At 37.2% G+C, this 22,457-nt stretch overlaps 1 protein-coding gene across 4 annotated transcripts in view; it reads right to left on the reverse strand.

Moving 5' to 3' along the window:
- The window catches only part of CTNNA2 (catenin alpha 2), a 1,104,880-nt gene that overhangs the window by 81,995 nt on the left and 1,000,428 nt on the right, over positions 1 to 22,457 (reverse strand). For all 4 annotated transcript variants that reach the window (XM_045827749.1, XM_045827747.1, XM_045827750.1 and 1 more), the window contains exons 10-12: positions 18,434 to 18,526; positions 17,362 to 17,518; positions 10,813 to 11,013 (exon numbers count right to left, since the gene is read on the reverse strand). In XM_045827749.1, coding sequence (XP_045683705.1) covers positions 10,813 to 11,013; positions 17,362 to 17,518; positions 18,434 to 18,526 — 451 coding nt within the window. The remainder of the gene's footprint in view (positions 1 to 10,812; positions 11,014 to 17,361; positions 17,519 to 18,433; positions 18,527 to 22,457) is intronic.

Below are 22,457 nucleotides of genomic sequence, written 5' to 3' on the forward strand. Positions count from 1 at the left end.
ATCCATGAAGCATCATCACTTAGGAAGGAGCCTGTTGGAGCCTGAAGCTTCAAGTCATACTTACTGTACAATCCATGCTTATTGAAGGTGTGACACACTTGCTGCTTTGGTACTACTCCAAAATATTATAGGAAACACCACACAAGCTAGCCAATGTTTTGTGTTAGTTCAGTCATTTTAGTAAAGACCTTCATGATCATTAAGTTATTAGATAATGGGCATTCTAGGGTTACCTCACCCCCAAATAGGGAATCTTTCAAAATCCTAAGTTCAAAATTTTTTAAGGCTGCTTGGGTTTCTACCTATTGGGCCAGAAGCACATAATCAAATAACTCTGTAATTCTACTTCATGGAGAGTGGCTATTTCATTTATATATGTAATGTACCATAGATCCATGGACTTCTACTAGATGTAAAGGCTTTCCTACAAGGTAAAAGAGCAGCCAGAATCTTGTTGACTAACTTGGCTAGGATTTCCTGCATTATTGGAACTTTCACTTCTCATTCTGATTTTGCACATTTTTTCTAATCCTACTTGACTTCCATCCACACTGGCTACATAGCTTCTGAGATTCTGAGGTTAATGCTTGAATCTCTGAACTTAAGTGATATTTTCCCTGGTGATATTAGTATTTTGCCTACACTTTGATATGTGTAGTTGTACTAACAATGTCAGGATTTTTCTTTCCCTTTTCTTCCCTTTGAATTATGTACCAGCTTTATCATGTTTCTCTGTACAATTCCTCAAATCTGTCCTTCTCTGCTCCAACTCCTATGTCCAATTGCCTTGAACAAATTTTACTTTTCCCTTGCCCACTATCTAGCTTTGCTATTTTCTGGTATCCTTTCGAGAGATCTTGAGACAGTGGCACTCAGCTAAGCTGTGGCCAGCTTTCTGGTCCATAGAAACTATGAAACAATAATATTTATAATAATAATAATTCATAAATATTTGGGGTAATTTGTTACATGGCAATAGGTATCTAATAGTGTATGCTATGCCACAAGTAGAAATATCAGTAAAGATAGTTATTCATATGTTAAAATTTCTGCTCAATTACAGAAAATATTATTGGTGTAGGGTTCTTTTTCATCTGTGCATTGAGTCCAGACAGAAGTATAATTAAATCTTAATATTTCACTCAGTACCAGTTAACCAATATGAACCCTAGTTAGTTATAAAACAGATAATGATAGAGGTCCTTCAGGTTTTGCATTAAGTTAAAAAATAATGCATTCAACAAAATTTTTATACTGTATAGGCAGTACGTTAGCCACTGGACGTAGCATGACAAAACAAAATGATCTTTCCTTCAAGGTGCACAAAACATGGAATGTGTATACAATGCTTACTATTGTGCCTGACACATAAAAGATTCACAGTAAATGGTTCTTGCAACTGTCTTCACACCAAGACCCTCTGTGTCTACCCAGACATGTACCCTTTTCATTGTTTACAGCAGTCTTCTTTGGATAAAATTTGAAGGTACATCTACATGCTTTACCCCCAAAAGTATACCTTGTGGAAATAAATTGAAAATAGCATACCAATTAGTGCTGAAATTTCTGAAAATTGAGAAGTTGCAACAATTTATGTTAAAAACAAGATATCCATACTTTTATGCCCCTCTCTCTCCTTAGCAGGTCCACATCATCCTTCTGATGACTTTGTACTTTTAATAATAAATTTCCTATACTATCTGTCATTGGGGTTAGATTTTATAAACTTACCCCTAGAATTTTCCTTTTTGTCTTGATTGCCAGCAAGGTCAGTCAGTGTTAAACACTGTGTTCTACTGTAACCTCACCAGATCCATGAGGAAAAAGAATCTTTAAAAGTTAAGGGACTTTGCCAAAAATAAAAATTAAAACCTAGCTTCCCAAGGTCAAATGAAACAAAACACTTTTTCTAAAACACCTCCTAGCTTAATCTAATATTCTTGTGAAACTACTTCTCTTCTATCTCAAAGTTATACAACTTTATTACATATTAATTCATTTACTGGATCTGAATCTTGAGTATCCACAAATGCTTTTTGAAATGTGGTAGTGACAATGTAGAAATACTAGTTAAATACTTTCTCTAGATTTAAATTTCACTGCCTAGACCAATGATATGCTAGGTCACACAGTGCTTTCTCTTCATAACTTTTCATCAGGTTAGAGGATGTTGATCACTGGAAGCCAGGAGCAGAGACAAAAGCAGCCCAACTTAATCTGTTTCTCATTCCCCAGTGACTGTTTAGTCTTTCTACCTTTCCAGACGACCGTCGGCATCATTCTGGCTAGTCCTGATTTCTTTCATCTTTGTGTTATCTTGGACTTTGTTTTATCAAAGTCAGTCATCTGTTCCCTCTGAGGGAGTTCCTAAAGGCTTCCATTTTCATCAGTTCTTGTTTGGAAAATTATAATGTACATTTTAAACATCAGAATCAAATTCAAGTTCCAGAAGGCCATACATAACCCATGAGCTGAATTGTTTGATGAAAGATGAAAAAGCACTGCCTAGAAAAAGAGGGGAAATATCCTCCAAACTCCATTCACGACGACTGCCCTAAGAGAACCAGAGAACATCCATCTGCTCTTGTCTAGACACAAATTCCTTTCCCTCAGGATAGAAAATGCTTGCTTGGAAAGTTTTCTTATATTTAAAATAAGCATTTAAAAATAATTGCAAATGGTTTGTAAGTTACAAAGAAGGATGGCACACTGAAGCTTAAGGAAGGGATAAAGAATCAAACATAATGCCTTCTTTAGTTTACAGAGGCTTCTGGAAACCAAGCTTGATGAATACAGTTAAATTTGGCATCTGTGACATTTAAAATATTAAGATGTAGTAAAATAATTGCTAAAAATATATTGCACATAATTTAACAGATTTTTATTTTGATCACTAGGCTTATAATTTTTAAAAGGGATATAATCACCAAAATAAGGTATTACTCTGTCAGTTATGTTTTTCACTTATATTAATAAAACCACTTTAAACTTCAAATTTAATTAAGGTTGGAAGAAATGAAGAGGTGCTCTTAAATATCAGGGGGTTAAAATTTAATTAGGAAGCAATAGACACACACACACACACACACACACACACACACACATACAGCCTAAAGGGAAAGATGGAGAGAGCACAGGTACATACATTAAGACAGAGAAAAGGGCAAACAAAGGGTTTGCAACACAGAGTGGTATATGTAAGTTGCCTGATGACAGACATAGATAATAAGAGTAATGGGGGCACAGAGGAGTAGGGTTGGCAGAAGACTTGACCTACAAGAATGAAACTAGCAAGGGCTAAAGAATAGGTAAAATACAAAAAGACAAACCAGGTGGGGAGGTTATTTTGGGATCATTTTGACCAGAATAAACAGAACTTCTCTGGTTCTTATATCTGTTATTTCAGGTTCCCCAGCTTTTTCCTAATCAAACTATTTCTGGAATATACCAGTGATGTGTCACCTGTGTTCCCAAACAAGTGATTGTAGCATATTCTTCCCTTCCTTGATTCAAACACCTGTCACTGATAGGGCAGATATTCTAGGTGAAGGGAACTTACTAACACCTCTGCCACGCACAATTAATACATCCTGGATGCCAATCCCAGCAGAGGCCATCAGTATTGGTGTCCCCTGCACGATAAAATATGCAGGCCCTTCCCCCACTCCACTGTCACTATCACTATCACAGGTGCTGATCCCTGAAGCCTTAGAAATGACAAAGAAATGCCATGCCCTGTGCAGTCCCCAGAATTCTGAATATGTGATGTGGTCCATGCAGAACTGGACATTCATGTTCTTCATTTTAGTTTTACTTTGACAACTGGGCTCAAGAAAGTGCTTTCTTCTATGATATTGCTCTAAACTTAAGGCATGTAAATATGGAACTGTGAGTCTTCCTAAATTCACCCTATTTCCACATCTACTTCTTTATTAGAGGTTTATTATCAGGATAAACTTGTGTATCTTATTGTCTTTTCTTAAGTTGAGTTTTCTTGGGTGGTTCTTCAGCTCCTCATGCTTAGAGAGCTGGACATGTCTGAGTTCTAGCAAAAAAGATTACTGACAAACAAACCAAAATAGAGAAAACATTATCATGTTTCTTCATGGCCAGAGCTTTGTGACTGGTAACCTGATATGAAGGATGAATCAATAACAGTCCTAAGATAGTAAAATAAACCTGTAAATTTCCAGGTTATCTCCCCCAGAGAATGTGTTCACATTTCATAAGAGGATAAAACAAGGAGCCATTCATTTATATTCCAAAGGGTTGTAATAACATAGGCACCTTTCCTTGACAAGTTCATTAATGTTAAAGAGTAAAGCTTTCTCTCCTCTTAGGAAGGGAGAAAGGCAGCTGAGCACCAGTTCCAATATAAGGTCCAAGAATCATAATTTCATGGTTCCACTCCTATAGTATGGGCCTCCCTGTATGTGCAGATTTCACCTGCCCTCATCACATGCCTTGGGAAGAAGGATGAAGCCTGGGGAACTGGCCAAGTTATTGCTCTAATTAATAATTTTTTTTCTCTGAGTCAGAAACTTTACATTTGCTCTTAGGATAAAATAAATATAGGTATTTAAAATCATCAGTCAAATCCCTACAACACCTAGAGTATATGGATTTCAGTCAAACAGAAAGGACTTTAAGACAAACTATATATTGCCTGTTTAAGGGCTATTAAATGGATACAATTTTGTTCATACTCCTCCTATGCTTCTGACTTCCCACCACTATGAATACTACAACCACCAATAAGACATTTCCTCCACATCATAATTCTTTGATCTTTCAGAGAGAAATACTCTCCACCAATAGTAAGAGCTGTATTAAAATACATATATTAGGATGCCCAGGCTGACAACCACAGCCATTACAGATTATGTGGAAATTCCTTCCTTTCATAATCAAATTTCAAGGTCAATTATGGAGAAGTGAACTTGCACTGTAACTGCCTTTTTAGCTATAATAGCTAATGCTTTATGTCCTCCTGATAAGCCCTACCATCTTCTTCTGATATTGATCTTGCGTCAGTCCACACCCACATATCTAGTCCCATATTTAGGTAGGCCATGTATACCTGTCCAATCACAAAACTGGATCCCCCTAGCAAAAGAAATCAGCCCAAGGGGAGTAAGCACACCGCAAGTAACCAAGCAGATTGCTTCTCTTTAATATGTAGAAAGGAGGAGGAAAAGAAGACTCCATACTTATCCTGAAATCTTGAGCTGACATATAAATATTCTCTACTAAAAAAAGAGAAAGGTAATATCCTAAGTTTTTGTTTTCATTTATTCAATAGATATCTATTTAATGCTAATTATATGATAACACTGTTCTAGACCCTAGGCACTGACAGAAACACTCAACTCTGGGAACAATCTAGTTGTGGACCATTTACACAGAAGAGAACATATTAAATGTCAGAGACTAATAATGGGTGGTCCCTGTTGTCTGCAGCTGAAACTTGAGCCAGATCTTAAAGGATGAGTTCAATACATGGATGCAGAGAAAGAGAAAACAAAGAACATTACAGGAAGGAGCATGATAACAGCATGGATCTGTTTTGCTTGAAGAATAAGAATACACCTGTCTAGATGGATCAGAGGTTTTTTAATTTTTTAATGACATGTTTACAAAGATGTTTACAGAGGATCCATGGGCAATAACTGTCCATGTTAAGTGCACTCACCAAGAAGTCAGTAGACAGTGACACATATATTCCCAAGATCAGTAATATTGATCATTCTTAGATGACAAAACATCAGCCAGTACATGAGAAACTGAGGTCCAGAGGGATTGCCTAACTTGTGTAAGGTCACAGTTAGTTGGCAGAAATCCATGAATTGAGTTCTGATTCCTAACCTGAATTCATTCTACTACATTACACTGAGATGCAATGGTACCCCTCGTTACTACTTCCAGTTTGGGTGCTTTCAATTTGCTGATCCTCTTACATTTTCTAGGTAAAATATATACAAATAATGTTAAGAAATCTCTTTCATTTTTACAAAAACTCTACAGAAGCATAAAATTAAAAATTGTACCATCTCTACTAAGTGGAAAAAGCTAAGCTACTTACTGTGTGATTCCAACTATATGACATTCTAGAAATGGCAAAACTATGGAGACAGTGTAAAAGATCAGTGGTTGCCAGGGAGTTGGGACAGGGAGAGGGATGATTAGATGGAGAACAGAGTATTTTTAGAATAGTGATACATACACAGTATGATTACATAAAGATGGACACATGTCATTGCACATTACTCAAACCCATAGAATATGTAACACCATGAGGTAACTGTAATTTAAACTATGGACTTTAGATGATTACTATGCGTCAATACAGGCTCATCAATTGTAACAAATTTACCACCCTGACGGGGGATATCCATAATCGGGACACTATGCATATGTGCAATCAAGGGTAGACAGAACACATCTATATCTTCACTTTTTCTCTGAGCATTAAACTGTTCTAAAAAGAATAAAGTCTTAATAAAAATTACACCATCTGTTTGGCCCACGTGTTTTCCAAAACAATGAAATTTTAATTTCTGCCTATAACGTGCTTAATAACATAGAATCCTATTAAAAATACTTAATTTTTCTATTTCTTCTTTTTTTGTCCCCACTGAAGAAGGAACTGCTGGCAGGATCTCAAAGATCTCTCAACCTCATCACGTACACATTGCCACAAACTTGCATCAACTATCAAATTTAAAAATGACATTTCAATGTAATCTGTTCAGTGAAGAATGAGCTGCTCTTTACATATCTAAATATGATATCACTGAATGTATTTTCACCCCACTCAACCTTCTGCTGTAACCTGACTTCGTAAATAAGATCTCTGAAGATGGGCCTGGTCAAGCATGCACTTACTACCAAGCTGCTGACAGTTTGTTATAATTCAGGTTTTATTGAAGAGCCTATCAAATATGTAAGCATGTAATGGGGCTGATGAAGACTGAGTTTATTGTGTTTTTATCAGCCTAGATTACTTTTATAAAAAATAAATAGGTATAATATTGCCCTTGAATTTTAGTGTCCTCATAATCTACAAAATTTCTCCCCTAATTTAACTCAGCATTATATGAACACAAAAAGCACTCTTCAGCAAAGTGCAGTCTTTAGCTGGCTCTCAGTTCCTAGCCACTCAACCAAGGCAGTCAAATGGTAAAGTGAGAATTTCTCTGCTGAGACCCACCCCTGTGTCATTCATGTGTCTCAACGGGGGCTGGCTTGTGTTTACAACCCCTCTAGCAGCAAATTCTGCTATAATCAAAAGTTTTTGAACATCTTCCTTTTTTTAGCTTCTTCTTTGTAATATACTCCTACTCCACTCCCTTCACCATGCCCTATGGTCACAATATCTGATTTTCATTTTTCCTTTTTTAAACTTGCCCCTGTTTGGGAAAAATTCTTCCCTTAGGGCAGTTATTTTCAATGGGGTTACCCCCTCCCAAGAACATGTGGCAATATCTAGAATCCCTTGGTTGTCACAACTTGGGGGAAATAGGGAGAAGGTCCTACAAGCATCTATTGGGTTGAGGCCAGGGGTGCTGCTAAGCATCCTATAATGCACAGGAAAACTCCCCTCCCCCAAGAAAGAATTACTCAGGCTGAAATGTCAATAGTACAGAAGTTGAAAACTTCTGCCTTGCGGTCTTGAATCTAACAACTCAGATATACAATGAGGCAGAGTCTTGTAGGTTGTAAAAAGGAAGGAAAGAAAACATGCCATTTTATCTTCCAGATGCTGGACTCCTTTCCTTTTTTCTCACCCTTCCTCTGGGCACATTCCCTTCTTGAGCAATGCTGTTGCGTTCTCTTCCCAAAAGCACACTGTTCTCTTCCCAGTGTGCTCTCAGGACAGAATCTGATAGGTTCAGATTTTAAAGAGTGACCAATTTAATGTGGCTATAAATTTTGTTTTTAAAAAATTGGGAACAAAACATTAGCCCAAATGTAGAAACTTGGGCATTAGTGATATGCATATGAGTTTTTATTTTGAGGACAGATGTCTCCTTAGCATAGGCAGAACCTTACAAGAGGACTAATTCACTTTAGAATATATATAATATATAATATATAGTATATATGTATATATACTATATAATACATATTTTAAAATGAATTAGTCCTCTTTAAGGTTCATATATTTTATATATGCACATATATAATATATGTGTGTGTGTGTGTGTGTGTGTGTATATATATCTATATATATATATACTTTTTTCTTTCCAACAAAACTCTGCACAACAGTAATCACAGATCTGATCCTATGGTCTTCCTCAAACTCCACATGTCTAGTACATTCTCAACAATTCTAATGAACAACCAATGAGTTAACAGCTGACATTTTTGCCTTCATTTCTTTAGCAAACTCTCTAGTTATACATAAAGAACCAATTATGTTCCTGTTTAGAAAAGATAAGAACAATTAGTGAGAGAAACAAAAGAGTTCATATACCTTGTATATTCTAATTCTTGGCCCACTAATATCCACTTTTCTTTGACATGTATTTTATATTTTCTACTGCAATTGTATACAAACTGTCTATTTTAATATTTTCTACCTGATTACTTTCCTAGTTATCTTTGATAGATCCTGAAAAATAGCATATATCTAAATATCTTGCTCATTGTATCTGTTCAGCTAAGAACTAAATGTGGATGTCAGAATCAGAAAGGTGCCTTTAGTTGAGTATCCCGAGTATTCAATCACCATAAGGGAGGGCTGGAATGATGAGAATTTTAAAAGCTCTGAAAATTAACAAATAAGAGCAAAGTCTTGATTAGCAACAACAACCCAGAATGGATTGCACTGTTTCACTGATTTTCTTTTTTAGATAAAAAAAAAATCTACCAGATAATTATATACATTTCAAGACTTTGGTGAAAATTATGCTAAAATATCTCAATCAACTAAGCACACTGTCCTTGCTTTTAAGTAGATTTTGACTCCATGGCACCACTCCTTCTGTTCATTAAAGCATCCCAAGATACAATAAGAAAAAAACCCAATTGTGTTTTGAACAATGCCTGAAATCTTTATATGCACAAAAATCACATGTAAGTCTGCTGTGTGCTCTGTATCTTTCATCTGCTAAAATTATTCCAACCCCTTGAGCAGGCATGAGCTGAGAGTGCCATCTCCAGGTGTTCTACCTTTGAAATTCTTCTCCTAGTGCCACACCCCAGGGAGTGCTGCTATGTGTCTGATATGCCATGTGAAGCTGAGGCTTTGTAAGAATAGAGCTAATGGGCCAGGAACCAAGTGCCAAAGGAATGTGAGAGGGTCCCCTAAAAGTGAAAGAAAAGTCCTTAACTTAGAAAGTTATATGCCTATTTCTTAATTCTTGAGGAATTAAGAAAGATGAGGAAAAGAACTGTATGGCTTGCTGTGTTGCTCTATTGCTCTGTTGAGTGTAGAGGGCAAGCCTGCTTGAAAGAAAATAGTGCTGAACTTCAGCTAATTAAAATGTAAGTAGATGTTATTATTATTGTTATTGTTATAATTTATAATTCTAAATCTGTGAGGATTCTGGAGAGCAATAATCTCTGAATATGCTCTTTATTTTGTCATATTACACTATTCCCATTCTGCTTATATTTCAAAGAGAGCAACCAATGTCCTTTTATCTTTTTTTTTTCTTGGTATTCTAGACTAACAAATATGTACAGGAATCTCTGTGAAACACTTTTTTTCTGTAGAAGGAAACATGTTTCTAACATGCAGAACTTGGAACACTGTTATATCTGACCTTCGAGAGTCCTGTCTCTTTTGAATTAGCCTAGTGGATTCCAAAGTCCATGTGCATAGTGCAGAAGCCCCCACCTCCACTGACCTTGGGGTTTGAGGAGAGGTCCTTCTGTGCAGGCATGGGACACAGCTCATTATTTATTCATAACCCCATGCAATATAGACTTAAAGTCTCTGTGTTCTCTCCTTCCCTGAACTTATTCTCAATTCTCCCATATATACAAATCCACATGGCATGAAAGACTTTAGAAATGGTCTGAAGCCAAGAGACACTAGTCAAGAAAACACACTACTAAAAATAGCTAATCTTTTCTTATTCAAAGTTATGAGTTGTTGTTCTAACTCAGTGTATGTCTTTCCTCCATCCTAATGCACCACAGAGCTATGACAGGCTCCCATAAGTAGCCGTGTCTTACCACAGCACTGACACCCCAGTGGGCAGTCTCACATCTCTGGAGTAGGGCATGTAAGGCTTTACTACAAAAACAGGAAATATATTGAATATATAATCCTTTGTCAGCAGCTACCACCTCCTTTCTTTAAGTACTTCATCCAGGAATTACCTAGAATTTTTATGCATCCTTCCCACTGGTGGTCCATCCATAGTCCTTCTTCAAGGTTTATCTTCTCAAGAAATTGACTAAGAAATTGTTTTCAAGTTCAAGATTTCAAGTTCCAATCACATCTCCACTATTTTCTAGCCTTGGAAAACTTTGCCATCTTTTAACTGATTTGAATCACCACATTTGCATAGTAATTGGAAATAAATTTTTATTATCTGTCTACTTCATAAGGTACTTGTAAGAATCAGATGAGACTGTATATGAAACTAGAAAGTTTTTTATGCATGCAAAGCAATAAGATCATTATTCTGCTAAAGTTATACCAACTTAAACTCCAGAAACAAAGACAGCACCCCTTACATGATCATGTGTAATGTAGATTCACTAAGGCCTTTATGAAACAATAAAACAGATTTATTCAAATATGGAAATTAATCACATGTTCACATTGTGGTCAAATCTAATATCCAAGTTTACCTGTCTCAGAGAGGAGTTTTGTAGCTTCCAGCACCTTCTCGGTATAAACACCAGCTTCGTAGTTCTCCATCTCAGCATTGATGATGTGTATGACTCGAGCTGCGCGGCCCCTGATGGCCCCCGCAGTCCGGTCCAGAGTGTCCACATCCCCCTCTTGGAGGGCTATCACACACTTGTTCACGTCCTCCAAGATGTGATTTTCTAGGGGGGAAACAGGTACATGTGTGTATGATTTTACATTAGTCAGACTTTAATAACCAATCTAAGATTCATCACTATTATGAACCACCATCTTATACATTTCCATATATGCCTAACAACACAGAAATGGTATTTAAAGGAAAAAAATTATAATTACAATAGTGGTTCTCAAACTTGAGCACAGGCTGAGGACTTGCAGAATCATATAGTCTACTAGGCGTCATTCCCAGGGTTTTTGATTTGGCCTGAGTTGTAGCCCAAGAATTTCATTTCTATCAAGTTCTTAAATGATGCTAATTTTCCCAGTTTAGGGAGCATACTTTGAGGACCACAAACTTTGTTTCTTTCAATGTTTTGAGATCTATTGCATAGAAGGTCTTTTAGAAGTGGTTGTGGCAGCTCATACAAAGTTGACTGGCCAAGCAGGAACATTTCTGGACATGACTAGAGGTTTTTCTAGACATGACCAGTCTTGGGTTTGTATGATCATGTTTTTATTAAGAAATATTTAGGGGGAACCACAGAATGAACAAACACCACCCAGCCCATCTTCTAATGCCATGCCATGCACAAGGCATATGCAATGGGAAAACTGATCAGGGGAAGATGGTCACAGAGTTCTCCACAATTAAAATACAATTCAGTCCTGTGACTGGTTCCCTCAGATTAGAGTCAAGTCTGTAATCACTTTCCTGCTATTGCCCAAAATAGAACCCAATCAAGCAGAATGGGAGGCTTTGCTCTCTACTAGCATAGAGAAAACACATAATCTGGTCCCTCACAATTTTGCAAGGATGCAATTTTGTATTTCCCATGTCCAGTGTGAGATTTGTAATTATGTCTCTGAACATTCTTTAGAAATAGAATACTAAGGAAATGTTAAAAAAGTTTAGTATATTCTGTTTGAGGAAAGAAAATAACTTAAACTGAAAATAACACATACACACACACAACAGATAAATAGAACAAGTTTGGAAATAATGTTAAATAATCTTGAACCTTTTAAAAATTATAACTGCCAAACTCAATTAACAGCTAATAAAGGATTAAAATAAATATTTACCACTTTAAAAAGTTTCTAGAACTAGTTCTAACTTTAAAATTCCCAAAGAAGTGGGAGGGTACTTGGCAAACCCCAGTGTCTACCATAGATTCCTCCTACTTTCATGAAACAATCACTCAGAGGGAATAGTTGTTTCTATAAATCATTTTGTAGGAAACTGCAAAATATAACTTACTTTTCATCAAGGAACATCTGTTTTGACCTCAATAGTATGATTTCCACACTAAACTATAACAAATTTGGGATTTCTATAATCCCTAGTTCTTCCATTTCAAATATAAATTAGAACATAAAAATAAATGTTTAATTTAACTTTATTTTTACTGTTGACACTGTTACAGATTCACCATTTTCCTTCCCTTTGCCTACCTCATTTGTCCCCCACAATGCTCTCCCCACTTCTCTCTGGCCATCACCACACTGTTGCCTGTGTCTATGGGTTATGCATTATTGTTCTTTGGCTAACCCCCTCACCTTCCCCCCCCCCACCTCCCTTCTGACAGCTATCAGTTTGTTCCATGCATCCATACTTCTGTTTCTATTTTGTTCATCAGTTTATTTTCAGGTATCTTAAAGGCATAAGTAGTAGTACTTCTGAATGCCGATATTTTTCTAAGTAAAAGAGAGAATCAGTTTTGAAATAGACTCAAACATTTTAATTTTGATTGAGGAACTTCTGAAAACCTCCCCTTTTTATGAGATCTTGGATTATATCATACAAACTTACCTAAAAGGATACCTGAGGAAATGTTTACTCAAATGAAACTTGGTACAACATTTTAAATACAAAAGTTTGATTTAAGTAGGCCTCTCTTATGTCTCTGCTGGATTCCTCCAAACAACTAAATGCTCCCTGATCCCTGAAAGTGAGCAACTGAGAAGTCTTCATGTCAAAAACAGGCATCCAGCCACCATTTTCTTTGAATAGCCTAGTGTAAGAATAGACGTAGCTACTGCTTTTCTGTGCATAGTTTAAAGATGGAATTTTGGAGTTCAATGAAAAAGAATTTGTTAATTATAATACTTATTTCTCTGGAGTTATTTTTTTAAGTGTGCAACCCACTTAAGACCCAATATCTTAAAATAAAAAGGTAGTTTTTAAAAAATTCTATTTCCAAACTAGAACATGTGACTAATTTAATTAAAGGACAAGAAAAAGAATATGCTTTTGTATATATAAACTATACATAGCTGAAGGAGGCCAGCAGAAGTTGAAAATCTATGACATAAAAACTTTGCTTTGAATTAGTCAGATAGTCAACTAATTTATTCAATGGTAACCAGGTTAATCATATCACATAAATAAAGTATTGACTCAGTTTTATGAGTCAACTCTTTTTTGAAATGTTAAGACAGTTTATGCAGTATTTCCCAGTCTTCTTCAATTAGAGGTACCCCATCATGGAAAAAATAAGTCATAATTCCCTCATGATAGTAGTTTTACTGGTATATGGCATATATATGAAAGCTCTGATGATAAAGACTCTTTAAGTAGATTTGCATTTTATTAACCTAAGTACCAGCAATGTATTTCAAAAAGAGCTATACCTGTATATGTAGACATGACTTAATCACAAGACAATACTTGTTGTAAATATGTGTTACTGGACCCCTTTGAATTGTTTCTCTCCTCCTACTCCCTACAACCTCAGGCTTGAGGTTTGGAAACACACTTATTTGGTGTCTAGCAAGAAGAACAATGAAGTATTAGAAGGCAGAATCCACACCTGAGTCATATTAGTATTTATGACTGCCGCACAAACAAGAGGCAATCAAAGAAGAAATAGTGAATAAACTTATCCATTGAAAAGAGACAATGAAATATATATTTTGATACTAAGGTATTTTCAAGGGAAAGAATTCATTAAGTAAGAAAACAGAGGAATGCTCTTCCAACTAGAAAAGAACAGAGAAAGTAGTAATAAAAATCGTGTGCATTCCAGAGATGATTACACTGCTAGGAAAAGCTACTCAGGTATTTCGGGTATCACACCTGGATATAAAGTATGGCATTTAAACATATGATAAAACATTTGACTGCAACAGATTTTGTGATAAACTTTCTTCAATTTTTGCAGCCTATTTCAGACAAGATATAATTTTGTTACAGAAATCACTGATGACCAAACTACTTAATCATTATAAACCTTAAAGCTATTGTTTCTAAATTCAAAAACAAAGTTCACTGTATGAATTTTTAAAAGGAAGCAAACTCAAGACCCTGGAGTCAAAGAAAAGAAAAAGAAAAGGCAAATAAAAAATGAAAAACTTTTGAACATTATAGGATTGCGTTAATAGCTTTTTCAGATCTTAGATGTCTGCTATTTTGTGAGCCAAACCCAAGAATTAAACTGCTACATGGTTAATGCCAAGATGCTCATTTAAAAACACTATTGCAATTGTAGTTTTTTGCCCAATGGGAAAAAGTTAAAATGCTCTAACACAGCCATTCCACTTCTTTATGAGCCTAGGCCACATTGGAAAATTGGTTTTGCTCCTGTAATGTTAATAGCCAGAGTCGTTGCAATCCAAACTTGTTGCACTCAGACACACAGGTCCAGGTAGCGTGAACAAAACAAAACACGGAACACTATAATCCTTTAAACACAAAGATCTTTGTTGTTGTTGTTTTTGAAATAGAGTTTTCTGTCAGAATAGATATTCCCTTAAAAAAAAACTGATACATAAAATGTCACTAGTGCCATTTCAAAATATCTTCTGGGCCAATCTTTCAGTTTAAGGATGCAAATGTTTTGGCTCCAGCTTGGAGAGGAGATGAGAAGTAGTTTCCCCAACTATTGGGCTGTGTCCACAGCCTACCAGCAGGAGAGTGGGCTGTGTCATTATCTGTCAAGCTCGTCTGTGGAAAGGTGCCTGCTGCCTCCAAAGGCATGCTCCAGCAGGCTCAGCCGAGGCTGCCTTCCTGACAGAGCCTGTTCACTTTCCTGTCACAGCAGCTGCAGCACTTGTACCACTGTGGTTAGACTGTACCGTGTTATCAGTGGAGGCCAAAGCCTTTTCTTGTTGCCAGTAATAATGAATTGCACAAAGGAATGGCAGGGAGAAAGGTGGCAAAGAGGCAGGGATGATGTGACAAAATTAAGAAAAGCTTTACACTATTGAAAAAGTCTGAGATATGACCTGCCCACCTTGCTTCTCCCCATCCTCAGAAATTTTTGTATAGGCATTTAAAGAAAAGGATAAGTTAGGGAAGTGAGAAGTTCTGAAATGCTTCCTCTTTGGAAAAAGTAATGTGTGGGTATTTTCTACTCGCTTGTAGCTAGAAAGGGATGAAGGGTAAGCTTTCTAGGGGCTACTAGGATTGCTCTATGAGATCTCAGCCTGGGTGGGGAGTTCCCTTGCCCCTTCCCGGGGACCCCTGTGGTCATCCTGACAAAAACTGAGTACATATTAGAAATATATTCAATATTGTTAGCCATCCTTCTATTCCCTACTATCCAAATCCCCCACATGCCTAGCTAGACAGTTCCTAAGCTCCTTATGAGAGACACATTTCTTGGGTATGTCTTTTGTGATGTTAGGATTCAGCCATCTGAAAAGCAAAAATCCCAGGAATGGCAACATTAAGTTCTTTATTGGCCAAACCCTAGATATGAGTATATTTAAATGAACAGCTGTTTTGACAGGTCATCAAAATAGAGCACCTTGGGAATGAAGAACAAGGTAGATTTCTGAAAGGGACTAGAAAGAGAAAGGAAGATGCCAGAGGTGGAGGGAAGGGAGCTGTAAGCAAAGCTAGAAGCACCAAAGGAAATTTCCTTTCTACCTTGACTTATTGAGAATCATGTAACTTCTGAAAAGAGGACAATCTGAATTTTAATGCCCTCTCCACCAATTTACCTACCATCTCAATGACCTCATTTTCTCAAAGACTTAGAATACCAAAACCTGTTCTACAGAATTTTGGCAAGAATTCGAGCAAACAGCAGAGAGTTGGGCAAATTATAGACACTGAGCATGTGTTAGCTTGTTTTTCCCATCTGCCTTGTCTTGCCCTCCATGGTTTCAAAGTCAGCTTTTCGATTATCCATCAGATCTATAGATTCAACTATGCCACTATCAGACAAGCTTTAAACAGAAGCCTCTAGTGGAATTTTTTTTTTCATGAGAAGGAAAGAATACACCTAGGAAGATTTCCCAAATACGACAGAATCCCCTAGGAATCTCTCCCACACTGTTGCAGTCAGCAGCCCTGTTGGCTTCGTCCTATTATCAGTGCTGTGACCTCTCCCTCTCAGGCCTCAGTGGCCAAGAACAAGAATAGCCTGGTCAAAGTTATGGCTGACTGACTTGACAGATGTGAGTTCCACACAACTGTGGGTATAATCAACACCTGGTCAATTTGAAATTTTCAAGGGTCACTAGGTTATCTGGATACCTCACATTGGAGGCTGGTGTTTGCAGTGACCTCCTCCCCCACTCCTCACACAGAGACTCGTCTACTTGAACTGAACCAAAGGTGTTTTGGGGAAAAAGGCCCAGTTTTTGGCTGGTGGTCCTATTCTGCTATGGTACTGATGAATCCCGTTAAAGGTCAAAATAGTCACTGACTGCACTGTTATTCAAATGCACTAGCATCCTTCAGTGTGGCTTCATTTACAAGGAAGAAAGTTAGAATTTTGAGGGATGACTAGTTCTATTTGCTTTCTCTCTCTTCCTTACACAGCCTCATAGACAAGTGTTCAAAGCCTCAACGGCTCCCAAGTGCCTTCTAATGGGTTCATTCTGTGGCTAATATTTCTTCCTGGCTTATGGCAAACCTGGGCAACTTCACTTATTGCAGAATGACCCCCTTACCACAGACAAATTGAAACAGATTTTTAAAATTTTATTTTAATCATTGTTCAAGTACAGTTTTCTCCCAATTTTGTTAAAGATATAAACATAAGCCATGAAGACTAACCAATCTCATACCCCATACCCTTTTTCAGATGGCCGATTCAGGTGCATCAGAGACCATCCTGTTTTTAAAAACACCAGGAACTAGAAAAGAACCTAAGTCTTCTTAAATAATCTGTTTGGGCTTCTGATCTTTATTGGAAAGTTGTGTTTTCTCCTGCTAATGCTTTGACTAGTATCTTGAAATGATGTATATACCGAAGAAGAATTTTCAAGAGAGTATGAGAGTCACATTTGCAGAGATGATTGAAAGCTCAGGGGGACAAGAACACTTGCAACACAGACCCATGACATTTACAAATTATCCCTTATCTCATCCTGCTCTCCTCCTTCAGCCTCCTTGCAAGGGGCCTGTTTCTGATTACCTGAAACAGAAAGAAAGTCATCCACCGAGGTGATGTCATCCACAGCCTCTGTCAGCACTCGGACCTGCTTCTCCCACTGGTCTTTGAAGACGTCCATGTTGTCCTGAGCAACTTTGCTCTGTGGCCGGGCAGCCAGGGTGAGAGCCGCATTGATTACCTATTTGTTAGAAACAGTCCAAGGATATATTGAGAACCCTATTCAAAATACCATCTTGAAACCCCAAACCATGTAGCTTCTTCAGACAAGTGGGTTATCAGTGTTCAGAAGGACAATCAAAAACAGGAATGATAAAGTAGGTCATCAACTACCACTGGTTTTTGTTGCTTTGCTTCTCTTTTAAGATACAGTAATTAGCATCAGGTTTCAGAAAGTGTTTACTGCACAAGTCCTGTTTACTTATCATAGACATGGCAGAAGCATAACTCTTATTCTACATGTGCAAGCTTATAATTTAGTTGAGACAAGGTAAATAGGCATGGAATATTTAAATAACAGCCTGCAACAAGTAAAAAAAAACAATATGAGAAAAGAAATAATTGCCACAGTGATTCTGAAGGGACTGAAATAGTTAGGTTTTCTCTCTCTCTCTCCCTCTCATTCTCTCCCTATCTCTCTCCTCTCCTCTCCTCTCCTCTCTCTCTCCTCTCCTTTCCTCTTCTCTCCCTCTCTCCCTCTCTCCCTCTCTCCCTCTCTCCCTCTCTCCCTCTCTCCCTCTCTCCCTCTCTCCCTCTCTCCCTCTCTCCCTCTCTCCCTCTCTCCCTCTCTCCCTCTCTCCCTCTCTCCCTCTCTCCCTCTCTCCCTCTCTCCCTCTCTCCCTCTCTCCCTCTCTCCCTCTCTCCCTCTCTCCCTCTCTCCCTCTCTCTCTCTCTCTCTCTCTCTCTCTCTCTCTCTCTCTCTCTCTCTCTTTTTGATAAAGGCAGAACTTGAAACAGCCCATAGAGGTTCAGTAGCACATTCTAGTGAGAGGAAAGAGGGCAAGGCAAGGAAAAGAATGACATGAGGACTGTAATGTGAAAGGTCCTGAGTATGAAGTCACCAACCAGTTTTTGAAATGAAGTGAATAAAGCTTACCTGGGGACACAGGCTGTCAATCTGGGTAGCTGCCATTCGAACTAATTTCACCCCTTCTTCATTGTTGGAGATGGAACAGGCCAAATTGGCAACCTGTGTTGAAGAATATTTGAGTGAAAATTACATGGAAGCAAAGAAAAAGTGTACTGTTGTGTGACCTTGCACCTTCTCTGGAGAGTGACACATCCAGTAGAATTCTTTCACAAATAAGATTAGGGTACCCTTCAATATTGAATCAAACATTACTAGTTTTAATACTAACTTAGGCACCTCTTCCAGAATAGGGTGCGAATAACAAAGTATTGCTTCAGGATGCTCATGCACACACAATAACGTATTTTAACTGTGTTGATTTGAACTGTTGTCTGCTATGGCTGCCTGATTCTATAACTTGAGCCCTATTAGACTCATCACTGAGTGCAGAACACTGTGATTTGGGCCAAATTATAATCTCTAGGATATGTTACAGGCAATGCTTTGAATTTAAAAGAGACTCATAATAAGCTGAAAATCAGTGTGCTCTACCTAAAGGAACTCAGAGCTGCCTGTTAGAGTCTATCAGGAAGATGCCAGTCCACAATAGCCAACTCCAATGTTTTCAGGGGCTGCATGGGTCTGAGAAATGTGTAGAAGAGACTGGTATAATCCATAGGTAGCAGTGGAGCGTGGGGCAAATTAGAACATGCAGGTCTAGTATAAAGACACTCAAATTTCATATTTTTAACACATGACACCACCAAAACAGCTGAGCAGCATTTAAGATCCCAGGTCAAGCATCTCAATTTGTATTATCCCTTTTCTTCAAGGAATGAGAATTGGTAATACAAGGTCAGATTGATTGGCCAAGATCAACAGCACACAAAACCACCATCAAAACACTGATCAGTCCCATCAGGCTAGTGTAAACAGGACAGGAGGATAGGAATTAGAAAGGGCAAAGGAGAAGAGAAGGGGTGCCAACCACGCTTGGGAGCAGTGGGGCAAGTAGAACAAGTGATTAGCAGAGAGACAATCCTCGGGAACCCCTGGCCACCTGCCCTGTTGTATGTGGCTCACTTCTGCTCAAAACCATGCTTTCCTACCATGCCTTAATGCCCTGGGAGATTACACTGCATTACACATGTGCAGAGTTCCTAATGTGAAAGAAATCTTAAGCAGTGGGAAGCAGTGGGGAAAGCACAGAACTGGAGATCATTTGAAGGACCATCGCTTGTCAGCAAAAGGAGGTGTGTAGATGGTAATAGTAGAAATACTTTCAAATCCTACTTTAATAAATCATTAGTCCAAACAATCCTGTTTGAAAGCTTTTAAGGATATAAATCTATTACAGTGTACTAGTACTAGTACTAGTACACTAGTACTAGTGTATGTACTAGTATGTACTAGTACTATGTACTAGTAAATCTAGTACATAGTACTATGAGAGACCAAAGACTGAGTTCCAAACTTTATCATGTAGTTTCTTATATTTAATACTTGACCTTTGATTCTTCAGACAGTCTTTACCATTTTACTTAGTTTTCAGAATAAGTGTGTGAGAAAGACAAATACATCTTGATACTAAATGCCCAGGGGTATGAGGTTCCTTGAAGTCAGGACAAGAACTGATAAAACAGAGTCTCTATTTTTCTTATATCATAATTTTTGTTATATCATATTGTCTCCACTCTTCATTTTATTTATATTTGTTATATTTATTCTAGTGTGCTTTATATTCCAAAAACTAGATAAATAATTGGTGCTTAATATGTGTTTATTGATTTAAAAATAATTTTTCATAGTTTTTACTGAATAGAGTGATTTGTAATACATCATGGATTAAAGATACTCCCAAGATAAAGTTAAATTCCTCCTTTAATTTGTCTAAAAATATTTCATATTACCTTCTAGCAGATGTTTACCAATACTATGGTGCTAAACAAGGTCCCTACATTCTGCTCCATTATTTGACTCCAGAATACTGTGTTTCCTGTTCATGGTGGTGTGAAAAAAATCAGGATGCTATAGTGAATTTCCAGAAAAATATATGTATTTAATATAAAATTCTGATTTAATCTTCAATTAAAGTCTTCCTATTTTTGCTATTGAACAGCCATTCTGTTTATAAAATAATTTCAGGGAATTATTTTGTTCTTTATCAGCATTGCTTGGTGTGTGAGAGACACTTGAGGTCACACTTTTGTACCACAATGAACAATTACTAACAAGTCTGGCATAATCTATATAGCGACAACATGAAAACTCAGAAATAATATAGGAACAAGGTCTTGGGTAATATTTTGGTTAAGAAGAGGGAAGAAATACCCATAGTCTCAATGAAATAGTGACTCTAGGCCCCATATTTAATGGCTGTTGACATAAAAATACACATAATCAAGAGAGAGTAAGAGAACCAAATTTGTATATCTTGATGGAAGGACATAATACCACTTATAAAATGTGTTTACCAAAACCCTGGAAATTATCAGCCTTGTGATCATTTCTGAATTTATAGAAAATTCAGAAGACAAGGAAACATGTAAAATGAAACCACATACATGCAATCATGAAAATACTGATGATGATAAACTAGTAGAAAAAAGTCAGAACCAAAAGTGTTGGGTTTTGAGGGGGTTTTTTTTTTGGTTCCTGAATACAACAAATAAACTGTAATACACACATCCAGAAATATGCAAAAAATAATTACAAAAATAAAAGTGCATTGTGAAACAAAGTAAATTTTAAGTATTGACTAAATATATGATGATATTAAGGAGTGCACTGATAATATTTCAGTTATTTTTTAAGTGTCTGTGACTTTTAGAGATAAATATTGAGGTCCTTATGGATGAAATGATATATTTGTTTGTTTTTTTTTTTTACATTTATCTAGGCTAGGGAAAATGAGTGAAACTATAGAAGAAAACAGGTTGACCAGTAGTTGATAATTATTGAAGCTGGGTGACAGTATATAATGGATTATTATATGTGCTCTACTTTGGCTTGAAATTTTTCATAATGAAATAATTCTAAAAAAATGAAGCAACCACAACCTATTGTATCACCAGCTCTGATGAAACATTCTTATACTTGTAAGACTCTCAAAGGGGCACAGAATAAGTCAGGTAGCAACCCGAGTATTGTTTGCAGTTAAGGCTTACAAACAACAAAAGAGTACCAGCCTAAGCATGGAAGAGGAATACGGTGACTGGACTGTAAGTCACAGAGGTGGCTTACCCACAGAGTCACACCAGACCTCAGTCTCCTGTTTGTGCTGACTGCAGGTCTCCAGGAAGAAGATAAACCTGGGAGCTTAAGGGCTGAGAAGAACTGGGCTCTTCTGTGAGGAAGATGCCAATCAATGAGTTTTACATGGTGATATGGAATTTTGGGGCTGTTTTGAAATGTTTCTTCATCCTTTGTTCAAATAAATTCTATTACGTCTGAAATCTAGTGTGGGAACATCACTGACCAACAGAATCTTAGTAAGGGGCCATAGCACTAGCAACACTTAGCAAAATGTAAAGAGCTGGCAAATCCCCATAGTTTTATTACTTTTATTCTCTTTAATTTAAAGATCCACAAATTCTAATGTCTGGCAGCCTCCACTCTGCAATACACTCCTGCTCTTTAAGTCCACTTAAAATCAAAATTTTATTTACCTTATATTGTACTCAAGAACATTCTGAAAATATTCCCATATACTAAGGATTTCACTATCTCAAAAGGCAGGCTTGTATATTTTAAATTGGTCATGGACTCAATCCAAATTCCTACCTTCCTTATTCTGCTTTGGCTTGCCTTTCTCCTTCCCACTAGATATTGGTACCATAATGACTCTGCATATGGTCTCATGTATTGTGACTTCTAGAACTCTGGCAGCAAACATTACATTTCAGTCTCGAGGCAGCTCCCAGACAATAATGCAGCTTGAAGTGTCAGTTGACAATTCAACACCAGCCCAAGACTAGTGCACACAGTAGGTACTTAAGAATTGTTTAACTGCTTGTTCTTCATAGCTCTTATGTTATAATATCAGAAACTG

Source organism: Phyllostomus hastatus, unplaced genomic scaffold, assembly GCF_019186645.2.
Source record: "Phyllostomus hastatus isolate PE091 unplaced genomic scaffold, TTU_PhHast_1.1 phas_scaffold_78, whole genome shotgun sequence".
NCBI classification, from domain to species: domain Eukaryota; kingdom Metazoa; phylum Chordata; class Mammalia; order Chiroptera; family Phyllostomidae; genus Phyllostomus; species Phyllostomus hastatus.